This window comes from Dermacentor variabilis, unplaced genomic scaffold (genome assembly GCF_050947875.1).
Source record: "Dermacentor variabilis isolate Ectoservices unplaced genomic scaffold, ASM5094787v1 scaffold_13, whole genome shotgun sequence".
Lineage (NCBI taxonomy): Eukaryota > Metazoa > Arthropoda > Arachnida > Ixodida > Ixodidae > Dermacentor > Dermacentor variabilis.
In genome coordinates, this window is record NW_027460291.1 from 47,645,421 (window position 1) to 47,663,053 (window position 17,633).

The 17,633-nt window shown below is 46.2% G+C and overlaps 1 protein-coding gene across 1 annotated transcript; it reads right to left on the minus strand.

The window, feature by feature from the left end:
* Window positions 1–909: 909 nt before the first annotated feature.
* Window positions 910–15,119, minus strand: LOC142566664 (uncharacterized). Its single transcript, XM_075677496.1, has 6 exons — window positions 14,951–15,119; window positions 9,537–10,013; window positions 7,650–7,955; window positions 6,078–6,449; window positions 3,196–3,555; window positions 910–1,781 (listed from the first exon to the last, which is right to left on the minus strand). The coding sequence occupies exons 1-6, from the start codon at window positions 15,117–15,119 to the stop codon at window positions 1,558–1,560; spliced, it is 1,908 nt and encodes a 635-aa protein (XP_075533611.1). The 3' UTR covers window positions 910–1,557.
* Between the last annotated feature and the right edge of the window lie 2,514 nt (window positions 15,120–17,633).

Genomic DNA, 17,633 nt, shown 5'->3' on the forward strand with positions numbered 1-17,633 from the left:
CAATGACTACGATAAATATAACCTTAAAGCATACAGCCAGAAACTGTGTATAGACTTAATGGCAGTAAATTTAATTCGGTATTCGAAAAATACGATAGCAAATTCTTTTGCAATGGATTAATGCAATGATTTGTCACACCCGAAGGAAATGAATTCCGTGTTTGTAGAGATAAAAAGAAATGTGCGGTTAACTTGGCCTAATTGGTTGAGAATTGGTAATGAGATGGTAAACGTCGCAAAGCTAGTCGATGAAACGTGAGAACCTTGGGACGCGGAACTTCCAATGAGAAATTCAGATAATAAAATCTTGGTAAAGCATTCCCAAATATTTTCCACAAATAAAATTCTGGGCGTAAGATGATGAGCTTGACTCTTCGTGTGAATGCAAATAGAGATGTGTTTTTTTTTCTTTTCTTCTGCATTATTTTTTTATATCGTTAGTTCATTGCCATGCTTAACAACTCTGCTAGAACAAACTTTATCTCGTGCAGAACTATTTCCGTATTAAGATATTTGTAGAATGCTCAATTTCTTTCCGTAGACAACCGTATATCTGATTCGAAAAAAATTTGTTGAAATCAAGTAGAAATTGGCAGTTATACTGACTGTTTGCAGCATAACATTGATTCGAGGTGTGAAGATTCTTAAGTACTGAAGAATTGTGCGAAAGAAAACTCAAGGAGACATTTTTAGAAAAACCATAACTCTGCACCAAATACGCATATCGCACTGATCCACACATTATTTGATAGAGCATCGAAAGCGGGCAAATTTGTTACCTAGGTTTGGAGTTTCCGTGATGTAGTTGCCATGCTTACGACGGTTTTGAAAAATCTTTACCGGCAAATTAGTGATATATAATGCAGAGCGTTGCACAATACAGTTATTTTGTTTATTTTACGTGTCTGAATGGGTTCAGTTGTCCGAACTCTGATATCTTTTTTACTGATGATCTAGAGCGCTAAATCTAATAGAGCAGATCTTTGATTTTTTTTGCAGTATTCAAGGTTTTTCGTAGAGACAATTATAACTCAAATAACAATTTCACTCGAAGCAGTCAATATGCATGGCTCTTGTATATAAATGCAACGAACCTCATCAAAATATACGTAGTGTTTGCCGAGAAAAACGATTTCACCCTCCCCATGTATAGTGAATCCTCGTTATAACGAAGCCGGATATAACGAAATAATGGACATGACGGTCGAAGCAAGCAAAATTATTGTTAAACTCATTATATAGATTCCTAGCACAGTACGTGCTATAATGGATATAGCGAAGTAACTCGATCAGGCTCTCTCTTCAACTTTGTTATATCGAGGTTTTACTGTATTTACATTGAGGCACCTGAGGTAAAGCTTCACTTTAACGCATCTAAGGACGCACAGTGTCGAGAAGGGTGGTGAAGCACCAATTTGAAAGTGAAGGCACGTATCATCCTTGCGATGTTTCATCGTGAGCGACACTGTTGGTAAGGACATGAAGGTGCGAACAGAGTGAGTGTGAGGAAACTAGAAGAGTGCTCAGGGCAAACGCGTTCCGCTTGTGTCCGCAGTATCAGCTGCACGAAGCGTCTGCGGCGAGGTACGCCTTGTGTTCGGCGTGTTTCCGAGCCGCGGCCGCTCTCAGCAGTCGCGATCGTCTCCTGTGGTGCTTGAACCATAGCACTGTGCAGGTGGCTGCTAAGCCTAACGTGGCGGTCGCAACGATGCAGACGATGACGGCGATCGTAGTCATCATGGGAGGCACCCTAGTTGTGCTTTCGGCCGTCGATGCGCGCTCTGCATAGAATGTACAGTGAAGATTAGTGAATCGCCGTAGCCGGTTATGATTTCCGAGAACTGTGGCAAGAAAAACAGGCAATATGAATTGTAATCAAGTGCACTCATCATACGCAGTAGTATAGGTTGTCGGGATTCTCAGATGATCTTTACGATCGAACACCGAGGTATCACACCTAAAAGATAATGTTCTATTGGGAATGGAAAAATGGAGAAATAGAAATGACGCCGCCACTAGAACGTATCCTTTTGTTTTATGATGTTTGTCGCAGACTCAAGAAATCGCGCCAAAAAAATATAGGATTTTGTGATTTTCTGTTCAATTTCTCGAACGAATTTAACGGTCAGACGTCTTAGAGATGAGGTTGTATCTACTACTTTTACTGCAATGCTACATTGAGCACTGGCTTTAGCTTACCGTAACACATTATTCTTTTCCCAGCAGAAGATAACAAACCAGATGCCTTTCTTAGGGTAAACCTCTTGCAACTCTTTTATTTTGTCTCCTTTCTGTGTTTTTTTTTTCCTTTCCATCTGCACTCTAAATCTACAATTGTGCAGCATTATTTAGACGCCACATTTTGACTGAGAGTTCATTCAAAACTGTAGTTCTAAAGATTGGAACGCACGCAGGAACTTCCTAACACAAGCACAGCCTATTAGTGAATGCTATCAGAATAGAGGGTGTTATGTCAATTAAACGTTGCCTAACAACTTCTCGAGGTAATTAATTGTGTGCATATATCTTATAATGGTTGAGGATATTTCTTTTATTGAGAAACCGCTGATTGTCCCATTTACTATCGTTTGGTTTAGTAAATAGTCTACTGCGCATTGTCTAATTTATTAGTGTTATTTGAACTGTTATTATTGCCCTGATTGCTTTGTATTTTTCAGACCGTGCTAAAATTTCCCACTGTGGCGTTGCCACCATCGCCACAGGCGGTGACGGCTGTCGTGATCACCTCCAGCGTACCCGATTGTAGGGTAGCAAAATAGATTTCATTTTTACATCGAATCTGTCTATGACTAGAATCTGGCCAACTTTTTTTCATATCTGGGCCGATGCTGAAGATAGTGCAATGCCGGGCCAACCCTCAGTGGAAGTGAAGCAGTTGCTAAGCACTCTCCATACGTGGGCAGATCCCAACGATAATGCAATGTCGGGTCGACCCGCGGCGGAGGTGCAGTTCACCATTAAGGGGCTCACATACACAGCTTCGCTTGCCGCCCTTGTTCATAGAGTGGAAAGGCACGTAGTTTTTTGTTGAAGATCAACTCGCTGACATCATCCATTCTTCTATCTGTCTCACGCTGTCACTTTCTTTTTTTCGCACCAGTACTCCATATTTTGATTTTTATCTGTTCCCACAACATATTTTTGTTAGGTAAATGATGAATTGGTCTCGCGTACCTTCTCGTTCTCTGACAGTCTCGGCAGGCGCCAGGGTCCTGACGTAAGTGGCGAACACGTTCACTTCCGGTTCTAGCCGCGCCACCACCAGGTAGTCCGTGGCCGGCTTGAGACCCGTCATGAACTGCGGGTCACCGCCGGCGCTGGTTGCGCTGCCAGACTGGGTCGCGAGCCAGAAGCCCCGCACCGACCGGTTACCGGCCGTCGCATCGAACAGCTCGATGCGCAACCGGGACTTCGCCGCTGCGGGGTCGTCGCTGCCGCTCCTGGCATGACCGCGTCGACGTGACGCACACGTGACTGAGAAGGACGTATCCGTGTAGTTGCCCACCACGCATTCAAGGCTGGACGCTCGAACACCTGCGACAGGGGCAGATGCAACGGTAGATTGCTTATCAAAATGGCGCGAAAAAATCTTTATCACTGTAGGACTCTTTCTTATTGCGCCAGAAATGGTGCCGACCTTAACTCGTGACACCACACACGAGAGACTGATCTCCACAAGGCAATACGAAGCTAGATATTACGTAAGTACTAAGCGGCCGTATACTTATTTTTTTCAGTATTCTGTTTTCGTTTTTCTGAAAATGCAGTCGCAGGCAGAATAGCAGCCCGAAAAGTAGAAAAGTGGTCCTGTGGCCATAGGCAAGCTATCTCGAACTCTGCTGCACAAAGAGCGTGGGGTCACTAACGTAAGTGAGATATCACGACTTTCGCGTTGTTTTTGCATATTTCCGCAAATAAAAGAGCTCCTAGAACCTACTGCGTGATTTTTCGTCCCATGCTATTGCAATGCGAGAGTTCGTCATTGCTAAGGAATCATTCGGTGCTGAGCCGAAGTCTTTAGCCATTAGCCATTACATTACACTGCGTGAGGTAATGGTGTGCCAACTTCAACGGTCCGTCATTGTTAAGGGTCTGTCTTTATACAGCACGCTCACTACGTTACCAAGCCATTGCTCCTCGCGAGAATGCTTTCGCTCGAACTGTCGTACCTAGCGATCTAGCTTAATGTTTGTTGAAAACAAACATTAACAAATCGTTTGGTGAGTGCCCCGCGTACCCTGCTGTGGACTAGGACAGGATCATGCTGATGATGACGACATCTTCCATGTTGAAGCAAGAAGGACAGCTTTAGTGTCACTTTTTCCACAATTTTTCCACAACATGAAGGATGTCGTCATCATTAGCATCATCCTATCCTATGTCCACAGCAGTATGTCCACCAAACGGTGTTCTTGTAAACATTTGCTTACCTTATTTGCCGGCCCCTTCTATAATATCAGCTGATATTCTGTTTTCATATCGCCGCTTAATAATCTGCCGTTCTAGCCTGCACTGGCCATTTCCTTGGCGTCCATTCTGCCGCGCAATCAGACCATTGGTTAGCCCTCTTCTGTGGATTAAATGACTCTCCTAACTTGAGTTCTTTAATTTTAATATCAACTACTCCAGTTTGCCTTCTAGTTCCTATCGATCATTGCGCTACCCTTATCCATGTGTCGGAGCGTGAGCTTTAGCTTTCGAAGCTTTTGTTTCTGTCCCCCATGTTACAGCTCCGTAGGCTAGCGCTGGTTGTATGCACCTAATGATTTTTTTCTTTTAAGTATAACGGTAAACTGCAGGCCATCGCTAGGTTGTGCCTGACCTATGTGCTCCAGGTCATTATTTCGGAAATTTGCATTTGATGATGATGCTTTTCAGTACTTCGCATAAAGCTGTACGGGGTGTTCTGCTCTTTCGGTAACAAAAATTTTAAAGATGCCCCTTGACATGTAGCATAATTCTACTTCTTGAGGTACAATAATCTCAGTTTAGTAGAGTAGTTTGCTCGGCCAGTTGGTGCATGGTTAACGTATAATGCTTTCCCTACTTGCTGGAAACCATTATACGTTCACAATAATTTCAGCTGTAGACATTATTTGCGAAGTAAAAACAAAATGAAAGCGAATATTTGACTAATTAACTAAATTTGGCTAATTTTGGCCACATATTGCAAATTACAAATTGCAGCTGGTGACTTTTTATAAAGACCTACCCACTTCGAACTAATCCTGGGGATGACACTAGTTACAAGGTGTGCAGGTTTGCAACGTAATGCATTGGTATTCCAGTAACTTGTGTGCTTCAACGCATAGAAATGCGCTTTGGTAAAAAAGTAAATCGAACAATAGTGCATTTTTACGATAAGTTTTACTGCACTTATCTCGAAACTTTATCACTTATCTCGAAAGTTTCGAAATTCGTTCCAAGTGGATGTGCCCTGCAAAATCACTGGCTTCAATTCGTGAATTGCAAAAGCTGCGTTAAAGCAGTTAGTTTAAAATCTATTTAGTGAAACTTTGTTATTTAGCCAATTATGCATATTTATTTTTCAGAGTAAATAATGTATACCTCTTCCAGTATTCCAGCTCAATAAGTAGATTTGTACTCAATGGGACGGTGATGTTTTTAAAATTCTGTGAACTTGAAATAAAACATCCGGTGCATTGTTCTACAGCTTCTTGGGATCCTGACAATGACTGTCAATTTCAAATACTTATTCTCCTACCAGCCTACTAACGTTAGCTTAAAAGGTCAGATGTTTTTTTTTTCATGTCTGATATAGACTTGTCGCTTAACGTCCTCATTCATCTGTTGCAATACATTTAGAGTGTTGCTGAACAGGACAATGTCATCGTCTACTCACAGGTAGCTGAGATGTTGCCCTTTGAGCCTCACACCCAATCCTGCCCAGTCGATCGGGGTAAATACTTATTTTTGGGCATGCAGGGACTAGCAGCTGTGAGAATGTGCTTCCTTGCTCGAGATGCGATGCCTAATTGGCAAACATCGAAGATGCTGAGTAGAGATTGATTCGACTCGATCGAATAAAATCTTACGCCTCAACTGGAACCGGTGTCTGCAAGGCTCCCGCTGCGTTCCCACGCTATTCCTCGCCCAGCAGAGGAGCGTTGCGTAAAACAGGTGTGCGTCGACTTGCACTTCGAGCCGATTTGAGTCCTGCGCTTCCGGTGGCCGGTCTTCGAAGTCCGCCTCCTCGGCTCCGGTGGCGCCCTCTCGCCGCGTCATGTGACGCCTCTTCCCGGTGTCGTCCACGACGATCCAGAAGAAGCGCAGCCCTTCGCTGGGATCCGCGCTCACGTCGCAGGTCACGTTCAGTGGCTCGTTGGGCCGCGCCGCTAGGACAGTTTCGTGCCGCACACCGCACCGCGGCGCGTGTGCAGCGAGACACAGCCAGTGAAGGATGTTCGCTTTTGATGTCGCGGCGCAAATTAAACTACAAGGACACGAAAACGACAAAAAAGCAAGAATTGGGGAAGAACCGCTCGTTTCCTTCCTTCTTGTTTTCTTTTTCGAGGAAACAACCTTAATACAAGCGCGGGCCTCTGCTTTAGGCATGCTCCACGACCCCTTACAGTCGCAAATCATCAATAACCACCTGCGTTTGAAATGCATTATTTCGCTATCTGACAAAGTCATGGAAATTTGGCTTACGCATTTATCATCATATTGATTTACATCATAAGCTTCCGTAGTCTCTCCGGGCTTGAGATCTCTGTCCCGAAGCAAAGCTGCGGAATCACATTGAACAGAGGTTCGAACGCAAAGTTCAGGCGACGCGCTTTGGCCTTGAGGAACCACCAAGGTATCGTTCAGCACAAAGCGTTGGCGCCGCCTTGACACGTAGCACATGCACGGATGTTGCACTCAATTTTCCTAGATCACTTCAGCGCACTGTAGGTATGTAGGTGGAGCAGCGAGGCCGCTATGAGCCAGGCATTCTTTCGCGAAAACGGACTTGGACACCCGTTATAACAGCACTTCTCTTAGTTCGCAGCCTTTTCCAATTGGCCAGTACTGGGTTGCGTGCAGGACGTGAGGAAGTGTTTTTATTTGTCATTCAAACAATACAAGAAGGATCGAAACAAAAGCGAAAGTACTTCACTTGAAGAAGTTGGTTTCTTTTCCATGGCAGTTCGGCATGTAACAACTTGTTTAAACTGTAAATCCTGGCAAGCAAGATCTGAGTAGACGAAAACTAAATTGCTAAGACGAAAGAAAAAGAGAAAGGAAACCTAACACTCACACAGGCAAATTGCGTCTTTAATATACTTCTTCGCACCAACGACGCGGAAGGATCAAATTGCTTATATACCTGATACAGAAAACACAGCAAGATCGTGCCATTAGCATGACATAAAAAGGATGTTTTTCGTTTCGTGTTGCCTACTTTGTAAGTTTCTATGTTCGGCGCCTTAAGTTTGCTTGGCAATGTCGGTAAAAGGTGAATCATTCGGTCATGAAATATATCTTTAGATACAATGGATGCCATAGGCACGATAAACCAGGCTGTTGCCCCTACAATGGCCAACAGCGAACCTTACTTTACGCGAGATTGAATACTACCCTCGAAATTTTGGGCCTGCGGCTTAAAACCTCTGCGCACTCACGTCTGACGCGGACCTCCAGCGGAGCGCTCTCCACGCTCTCTCCGTCAGCAGTGTTGGCCGTGCAGGTGTACCGTCCAGTCTGATCGACGGTCACCCCTCGGATGACCATGTAGCGCGAGGTGACCAGAGCGTCCGACGACCCTTCGCCGCTGGCGAACCCCTTGATTTCTGTCCTGTCGCGACGCCAGGTGACCTCGGTGACCTTGGAGGCTGCAAGCACCGAGCACTCCATGTACACGTCCGCGCCTTCGACGATGCGGCTGGCGTTGAGACCCGCGCCGAGCCGAATGCTGACCTCAGTCTTGTCTGCATGACATTGCGTTTGGTCACTCGAAGTACGTCGATTGATGCAATCTCGTTGGGTGATTGAGATGTGTAGCATTGAATATCGAAGCGATAACAGCAAACTGGTACTGTACCACTTCTTCGAATGAATCGCAGGTGCCACAAAAAAGAAACGCGAGAAAGTGTAAACGTGAAAGGAGGGCGATGTCCGGTTTTCTCGATCTCCCATGCAAGTACAAAATAACCCGCCGTGGTTGCTCAGTGGCTATGGTGTTGGGCTGCTGAGCACGAGGTCGCGGGATCGAATCCCGGCCACGGCGGCCGCATTTCGATGGGGGCGAAATGCGAAAACACCCGTGTGCTTAGATTTAGGTGCACGTTAAAGAACCCCAGGTGGTCAAAATTTCCGGAGTCCTCCACTGCGGCGTGCCTCATAATCAGAAAGTGGTTTTGGCACGTGAAACCCCAAATATTATTAAGTACAAAATAAATATGCAATTATATAAATTCATAATTATGGTTCGCCCCTGTAGCTCAGCATATATGGTGATGCACTGCCGAGCATGAACTCGCAAATTCGATCCTGCTCGCGGCGGTCGCATTTCGACGGGAGCAGCACGAAAAATCGCTCGCGTACCAAGCTTTGGTTTATGTTAAAGAACCCCGCATTGCCAAGATTAATCCGGTGTTCATCAGTACTGTCTCAATATCGTAGTTTTGCTCTTTCCCCATTCCCCAGAGTACAGTAGGAAACCAAGTTTTCCCGTGACCTTCCTGACTTTCCCCTTTCTTCTCTCTATCTCTCTCTCTCCACGTAATATCCCAGTCCAGAATTTATGGAATATAAAATTATGTGGTTTACTGTCCCAGACGTGGCAGACAGCTATCGGAAATTTTCGCCTACCTATCTCTCTTTCAACGCGAATCTCAATCTAATTGCACCAGCTACCGTTCTTGCCAGTCAATCGTGGTGATGGCGTAGACGGTTGCCTATAGTATCCTTGACCAGGCCCAAAAGAAAATATCAGTGGAATAGAATCTTCACCTTGTACCGATAAAATTTTTCCTTTATGTGAGAGCATTTATGCAAAAAAAAAAGAAAGTAAAAACGAGAGAGAAGTTTCTCAAGCGTCGTGGTTGAAGAAAGTGGCATAAGGTGGTGCCTTCATTGTTGCTGCTTCTAGTCCCAAAACGACTCAGCACATCGTAGGGGAATGTTAAGGTATTCTTCAATCAAGACCCGTAGGAGACGTCCACGTTCTCGAAGAGATGCGATTCAAAGCTGATGGAAGCATTACCTATTCATCAGTCGAGATAAGCAAGACAGGTTTAGATTATTGGCGCAAACAAAAATAAGGACAGAGATTGATAAAACTGGAATCGTTCCAAACATAGATAACTTTACAATATAGAGATGGAGGCCTGCTCCGTATACTGCTGCCATCTACGTCTTTGACATTTCGGGGCTTGGTAAACAGCCATACACGCGTTCACGGAAGCACTCCTCCTCTCTAATAACGCGTTGTGTATTTGTAACTTTGTAACGTATATCAAGGACGCTGCTGTGTTCCAAGGGACCTTTACCTTGGGCCTTTCACTTACGCGACATGTCCACTTTGAGGAAGCGGCTGAGCACGCCTCGGCTCTCGGGCAGGTTGCCGTTGATGGCGCGGCACTCGAGCAGCCTGCCGGACTGGGCCGATGCCGGCAGCAGAAGCATGCTCGTGGTCACGTTGCCTTCGGTCACGCTTCGGCTGAAAGCCCGGTCCACTGCCGTGCCGTCCATAAACCACGTCACGTTTGCCGCCGGTCGGCTACCAGTGGCTTCGCACTCGAAGCTCCTGGGCTTCGCGGAGAAGCGTTCGGAAGGCGAACCAAACGATGCAGGCGCCGCCACGTCACTTTTTGCCACCTTGGCGTCTGCGGACAACGGAATGCTGGAGCCGATGGCCGTATCCGCTGCGGCGGTCTTATTCGGTGGCTCGCGCTGTGCATCTGTGCCGGGCAGGCCGATCCACCTTGAAGGGGCGTCAGTCTGCTGCGCGGGCCAACTCCAGATGATAACCGCCGTTGGTGCCACTGCGGTGGAGAGAAAAGAATAATTCCAATGGCTGTTATTGCCACCCATCATGCGCACACCGTCAGCGTCATTAGCTATGCAACGAAATGCAGTGTGGTCCGCTGTCAAAGAGAACGCCCATTAAATGTCTGACTACAAGTTACAACGGGATTATAACAAGAAGGTATGGTGCCTATGTTTATTTCATAGATATGGAAGCCTTAAGAATTTTAAGTCATCTTTTCTTCACTCGACAAAGTAGTTTAGTGTCATTGGCTTTATTTCCAGCTATGTGTTCTGAGAATATACAATACGGTACTTGAAACATTCCTAAAGTTCGGATGGAGCAACTGAAATGTTCACCGCTACATCTGTCGTCTGCTACTGCAGGTAGGTAAATTAACTTCGTGAAGAGAAGGAACTCGGGAACAGTGCGAGCGAGACGGAGTACAAATAACGACACAATATATATATTTTAACTAATGCACACGCAATCAGCGTATGCATGTCCCGAGCACTAGCACTACATGATGCACCATGCGGCTTCCATATATCAGTGCTAAAATTAGAAGTTGATGTCGCTTTGGGCTTACCAACTTAAAGGCGTCTTTCTTTTTTCCTGAGCAGTACATCAAAAAGACGCTTCTCCGTCTCGCAGCCGACACTGCAGCGCTCACCAAGTAGTGCAGCCAACGCGTTGGAATGGCTCGTTCACCCATGCGCGCTCAGTGAAATTGTGAGGTGGCTCTGCCACTGTTCTCGCTTCGACGAACAACGCCAGACAATCCAGTGTCCCTTGAGCATGCTGGACGACTGGCCTTTTAACGAAGCAGAGATATCGGCAGCGTGCGCAATTATAGCACATGCGCCAAGAAAGCTACGCGAGCTGTTCTACAGTACTTGAGGGCGATAGACTTGAGTGCCGAGCACGCCATAATCAGGGCACTTGAACCTTTACGAACGTAAAGGTTTACATTAAATCGGTTTCCAGTGTAGGGAAATACAGGGCAAAGTTTAGTTAATCTTTATTTTTGCTTCTCTCTCTACATCAAACAGTCACCATCAGCCTATATAAGTCTTCTGCAGTACGAAGGCCGCTCCCAGCAATGTACAATTATCCCTGTCTTATATAATATGAGCGCTGAAATAATGGAATATAAATATTAAAAAAAACGCAGCTTTACCCCTCTTCATTTCGCACTCTCAGGCAGTTTAGGCAATGCGCATCTCGAAAAAAACAATAACGCGTGTAAAAGAGGGGCGATCACGGGGGTTGGGAATAGGGGGAGGTGAAGGAAGGGGACTGCATCGCCGAGAAATGTGAAATTTGTTCTGGCGCTGGTATGCAGTCTTGGTATTTGGACGTGCATTGAATCTTGCCACTGCAATGTCATGCTCGATCTTGAGGCTGCCGAACACTTCATTTCTTTTTACCGAAGAAATTATCTTTCCCGGGGTCTCCCGTAGACCTCGGTTTCACGGAAACTACGTCATAGCTCGACGTGATTCGGTGCTGGACCGCACACACATCTCCAGTCGGCCTATGGGCGTTAAGCCATCTATGCTGTACCGCTATACATGTGCAGGTTACCGGCTGTGTTCCGTATGGAAGTGCGCGCTGAAATAACGCTGCCTAGATAGCCTCAATGCAAGGAGTAAATGCGTTGAATCGCATCATTACCTTAATAGATCGACTTCACTTGGGTCGTTTACGTGCTTGGATGGGCTGGATCGCCGCCTGACGCCAACAAGCTCCTTGAGACGCACGTGGTCTCGCATGTGGTCTCGCGCGAGCTCTGGAGGCGCGTGAATGTTTACAGGCTTTGATGGGTGCCGGCGCTGCGTGGTGTTTCTTCGCTAAGTATTTTCTCTCGTCCTGAGGCATCCCCTGAAAATCTACTCTTCTTATATGGGTAGTTTTTTTTTTTCAATTTCACATAGTCGAACGCCTTTACAACGAAGTGCGTGGGCGATCTCCGAAATCATTCGTTATAAAGTTGACTTCGTTGTAAAGGTAGCGCACCGCACCACTCAGAATAGGACCGGGTCAGAATTATACCTTTGTTATACAGGTCATTTCGTTGTAGAGGTGTTCGTTGCAGAGGCGATTGACTGTACTCGAAAATGTATTTGTGATTACCTTGACTGCTCCCATACCACTCAGAGGCATAGTGTGATTCAGAAGCCAAGTAGTCTTAAATGTTTTCTTCAATCCAGTAGAGGTTTTCAACCTTTTGCATATATAACTGCATCATATGTGTATTTATTTATTTATTTATTTCATGAACAGCATGGTCTAGTGGGCGTTTCTATTTTCGACGTTTCGGTCAGACGACAAGCATTTATCAAGACGTACTCTTCATAAACGCTGGTTCTCCTGCTCAAACGTCAATAAAAAAACGCGTCCCAATGGACCATGCTCTCTTCGTTTAAATAAGGTGCGCAGCAAACAAAGATCCATTACTATATGTATGCCCAAACGAAGATGCTGAGTATCTTGATGGGGTGCAAAACTTTGTATTAGGCTCGGATCTACCGGCCGGTATCGCGGACGTCAACAACTACTCGTCTAAGCAAATGCTCAGGCGAGAACTGAGCATTACCGTGCCTCGGATCGCTCGGGTATCACTTGCGGCCACACGTACGCAACGTCCAGCGCTACCGACACAAACAACAATTATTAATGTTCTCGGGAAGTCCGTGCTGCTCTTTTCCTAACCGCCCTGCCGGTGCCAGAACAGCTCCCGGCCTCGCGTACGCTTAGCACCCTCGTCAAATATTTACCCTCCTCCACCGCCATCAGCCACACCGTATCCCCACGGACGGCCGTTCTCGATGTTTCACGCATCGCTCACGAAGAAGCCACGAAGAATAAGCTTTACGGAGCAGGACACGCTTATGAATATCCAAATACGGGCGCCGGACGTATAATCTGGCAGCTAAACCTCTCCCAGATATATGCTCAAATGTATTTTCCTTTTATATATATTAGCATTTCGTCGATAGACAAATGCGTAATGTACTGGGCGCGTTTCCCTGCGTCGAGGCAGGACATAGTGTGAATCGCGGTCCTCGACGCCAAGTCGCAAAAAACGCGAATCTGTGCATCAGGAAACCGACTCACGCTCCGAGGTAGCGTGGCGACCGCTAGAAAATTCGGGTATCGCAACAGCACCGGTGGACTTTCGGGGGTTGTCGCTGCCGGTCGATCGGTACTCGCTTCGCCACAACGTCCTCTCACAAAGGGTGAACCGCGGACGTGAGTGGAACACATGTTCGAAGGAAAGTGTGACGTTGCGAGGATGCCTCCAACTATAGGGACGCTATTTGCGAGGTGGCTCGACGGGTTCGAAGTGTGTAATCCGCGGAGGTTTAAGGGACGGGGTCTTTCAGCGCGGACACTTTACGACAGCCTTTAGCACGTTTTTTCGGACAATTTCCAAATTTCCGGGACGGTATAGCACGTATCTCGCACTCTCGCGAATGTCCATAAGAAGGACAAACTGGTCGTTCTACGCTCATAATGGCAGTTCAAAAAAAATAATATATTACAGCAGGTCCTTTAAAACCGTGAGAAGGTAGAGGCAAGGGCGCCTGAACGGGTGTTTTTCCTGCTTCATAATTTCATTAGTATGATTTATGAAATAAACATTTCTGGACGCTGACGCATAGACGGACTCCCCGTGATTGGTTTAGTCGCATTTTTTTTTTCTTACGTACAAAGAGGTTGGATGATGCTACCGACTGTGGCTCTGTGACAGAGAGAACTCTGTGCAGTTGTAGATTTTTTCGTGACATTGTAGGTGACGGTGTGGGGCTTTATGTGTTCCAGAATCTGGCAGAGACCTTCTCAAGTTGGTCGTCGTCTTCGTCTGTCATCTTTTGTCACCTCGTTTCCTTGACCGCAACTATAAGGTATCGCCAGGAGCAGATGCTCTCTGGTCAAACAACTTGTCATTTATTTTTATCTTTCCCTCCCTGGGTAGAAGGACTTCCCTACTTAGAGCGTAGAACCTTCCCCGGCCCACACAACAAACTATCCCGAGCGCAGGCTACGACTTTCCGCCTGCTACAAATCAATACTTACCCCTCGTTACAACGTTACAACAAAATCTACCAAGACATTTATCCCAATCCCACGTGCCATATCTGCAAAACACAGCCAGCCACACTTCCACACATGCTTTGTAACTGTACACAATACCCCGACACTAACCCCACGACCCTCTCGTCGAGATGGCACGCTGCCCTGCGCCGCTCCAAGCTTGACGACCAAATCTGGGCGACTCAGCAAGCTTGCGAGGCCGCGAAGAGGCAGCCCCTCGACGTCCCCACGTGGGAGCCCTAAGCCCAGCCACCACCTCTTGTTGGTTTCAATAAAGTTTATTCAGTCAGTCAGTCTGTCCCTGGCGGTCATCCCTTTTCGAAGTACAAAAAAGAAAGCTATTTCTCATGCAGCGCTATAGAGAGGGCTGGCTGACAAATCTCTACATTTACATCTTGTTTATATGTCTCGTATCTTGCATCCTATACCAAGTCACACGCTTACGCAACGTCTAAACTTGTGATAGAGGCCCTGTTTGAAGGACATGCCTTTTCTTGGTCTTGATGTTGTGTAATTTTATGCTCCATAATCTTTTCTGCGCATGTAGAGGCATGCGCACGTTTTTCACTCGGTCCCCACCTTTCCGAAATATACCTTCAGTGATAGTAAGCGCTCGTGGTGTGTTCTCGCCTTTCTTTCTTTGTCCGGTATTAGAGCTAAATGTTCGACGTGAATCAATACCAACTTTCTCAGTCCATCCTCCTTATCAACAAATAGGTGGGTGTGTTCGCTAAACGTAATGATAGGTATGACGTGCCTCATAAACGGGGACAGAAGAATAGAACAGAGTGACACACACAATGCTCAGGAGTCTGGCTGTCTGATGCGATTACATTGTTTCACGTTACTCACTGTATAGATCGAGAAGCGCCGTGGCCGATCCGGGTAGCGAGACATTGCTTGCCGCAAGGCAGGTGATGTTCGAGTGCAGATCGTGGCGACTCAGGGGACCCACGGTGACTAGGTTCTTCCAGCCACCGTCAGATGTCGCCACTGTACCATGGGCCGTCCTCATCTGCATGCCGTTCTGGTACCACGTGAGCGTGACGTCGTGGTCGCCTGAAAAAAAAAATCCCGTGCTTCGTGATCGGGCTCCACTGTGTACATCGGACGAAAGCAACGCTCATCATTTGGAGGCGAGAAGAAAACGGCCATTTGGAGGTCGAGAGTGTGTAAAGGAAATACAGCCTGCGCTGGCCTCCCAGTTGCTAAGGTGATGTCAGCACAAAGTCGTGGCTTCCATATGTGGCCGTGGCAGGCTCGTTTAGATGGCGGAGAAACGCCAGAAGATACGTATACATAAATTGGTGAGCATGTAACCAAAGCCCAGGCGGTCAAAACTATTGCGCAGCCCCTCAACTACGCTATCTCTCGTAGACCGTTGCGTCAACTTGGGCTGTTAAGCCCCAGAAATTGGTCAGTCAGTTAACCATATAGGGAACAGGATAGCGCGAGGGAAGATCATGCGTCGTTTCTTCAGTGCAAGATTGAAGCTTGCCCTACCCGTGTTGTCCTCGTTTGCGTGCTAACGGTACTGCGGTTCCAAAACCTCATGCCTGCTTTCAAGGATTCTAGCACTTGATCTCGAGGTCGCAGATGAATGAGTTACTGCATGCTTACCCAGCTCTGTAGTTTGTCCCAAAAGTGTATGTCCTCTTAGTGTTCTACTTATTTTCAGGCTGGAGGCCAACCTCTATTCAGTCGGCTGTGCAAGACTGTTGGGGACACCATTGCTTTAGTTTTCCCAGTAATTATTACTATAGCTCGCCCATTATTGTATGTTAAGGTACAAACAAGCGCAGGCCTTCAAAATCCACGACAGCGTTGAGTGCAAGGGAGCAGCAGTGTATAGGAACTTCATGAGAGCGCAGCTTACAAATAAAAGATCACAAGGTGAGAATGTGGTTGTAGATATTGTTAATAAAACGCTTAATTATTAGTGGGGTTGTGTAACAATATCTACTCAAGGGCCGTTTATTTTTGGCACTGTAAAGTGCGTTCAATATGAGCTTACTTTGGTTTTTTTAATATTTACGTTGCTGTATAATACGTGCAGGTTTCGTTCCCCAGAATAAGCTTAGAACTATAAAGAACATCCAGTATATGTGAAATGGCCAGGGTAGCTATTTGGTATTACGGCACTTCTGTTATTTTTACAGTTTCGTATTCCTATTTATCTGTCTGTCTTTTTTGTGCGACTGAGAAATCGAGTTTACATTTATTTTCTAACGCATTCTCTGCGCACTTACCCACAAGTAACGCTACAGAAAAAAAAAAAGGGTAGGGGTAATCAATACGCGTGGAATTGTGGTACGGAGGCGTCAAATAACAACGAACCTGCTCGCTGCCTTAACGAAAGTCTTCATGGGAAATCTGTCGTGTCTCTATTGGCATTTCGGTTTGCTCAATAGGCTTTCTGTTTAACTACAACCGAATGAATTAAGTTTTTTTTTTCGCGAGATTCTCGGCAACCAAACCCTTACTTTCCATTCCATCAGCGAATAATTAGAACATGGGTGGTCGCATAGTAAGGTAGCGTGCGCGTCTGCAGGCTGTACCTACACGTTTCTGTTTCGCAGGTCAGTCGCACGGCCTCTCCCTCGACGTACGGTCCAGCCGTGCTCTTGATCGTAGCGCCCCTGGAGTCTTTGATGAGCGGTGGGCATGCCTGTGCTGTTGAAAATGACAAGCCATACAAATTTCACTAAGTCAGTGAGCTCCAAATATATATATATATGTATATATATATGTGTGTGTGTGTGTGTGTGTGTGTGTGTGTGTGTGTGTGTGTGTGTGTGTGTGTGTGTGTGTGTGTGTGTGTGTGTGTGTGTGTGTGTGTGTGTGTGTGTGTGTGTGTGTGTGTTGGAAAGAGACGACGAACCTTTTGGAAGACGTATTTACTTAACGTTATCGCCTGGTCTACCAGCCGAAAACGTTAAGTAAATACGTCTTCCAAAAGGTTCGTCGTCTCTTTCCTGCATATGCTACGTCGGGTCCTGCGTGCTGAGCTTTGAAGAAACCCCCTATGTATGTATGTATGTATGTATGTATGTATGTATGTATGTATGTATGTATGTATGTATGTATGTATGTATGTATGTATGTATGTATGTATGTATGTATGTATGTATGTATGTATGTATGTATGTGCGTGCGTGCATGCGTGCGTGTGTGTGTGTGTGTGCGTGCGTGCATGCGTGCGTGTGTGTGTGTGTGTGTGTGTGTGTGTGTGTGTGTGTGTGTGTGTGTGTGTGTGTGTGTATGTGTGTGGGTGTGAGTGTACGTGCGTGTATGCGTGCGTACGTGCGCGCGCCCAATGATTGGCCGGCTATGATGTTCACCGTTCGTGACCGTGCGAAATACTTGTCGCGTCATGGTTATGGCTTAGCCAATGGACTACTAATGCTGGTCGCTTGACGAGGACGAAAAAACCTACGATAACAATGACGACGTTGGCTACAACGAGAACAAAAAGGGTTCTAAATACGCTTTCATCTCTGACTGATACGAACCACTACAGTTTTATTTGTTTCTC

Excerpts from the sequence above, each read along its gene's own strand:
- LOC142566664 (XM_075677496.1), bottom strand. The coding sequence starts at position 15,119 with ATGCAGATGAGGACGGCCCATGGTACAGTGGCGACATCTGACGGTGGC. Across the intron at positions 7,956-9,536 it reads CCTCAAAGTGGACATGTCGC|ACAAGACTGAGGTCAGCATT; the intron begins GTAAGTGAAAGG and ends AATGTCATGCAG. Across the intron at positions 3,556-6,077 it reads ACACCGGTTCCAGTTGAGGC|GTGTTCGAGCGTCCAGCCTT; the intron begins GTAAGATTTTAT and ends CCCCTGTCGCAG.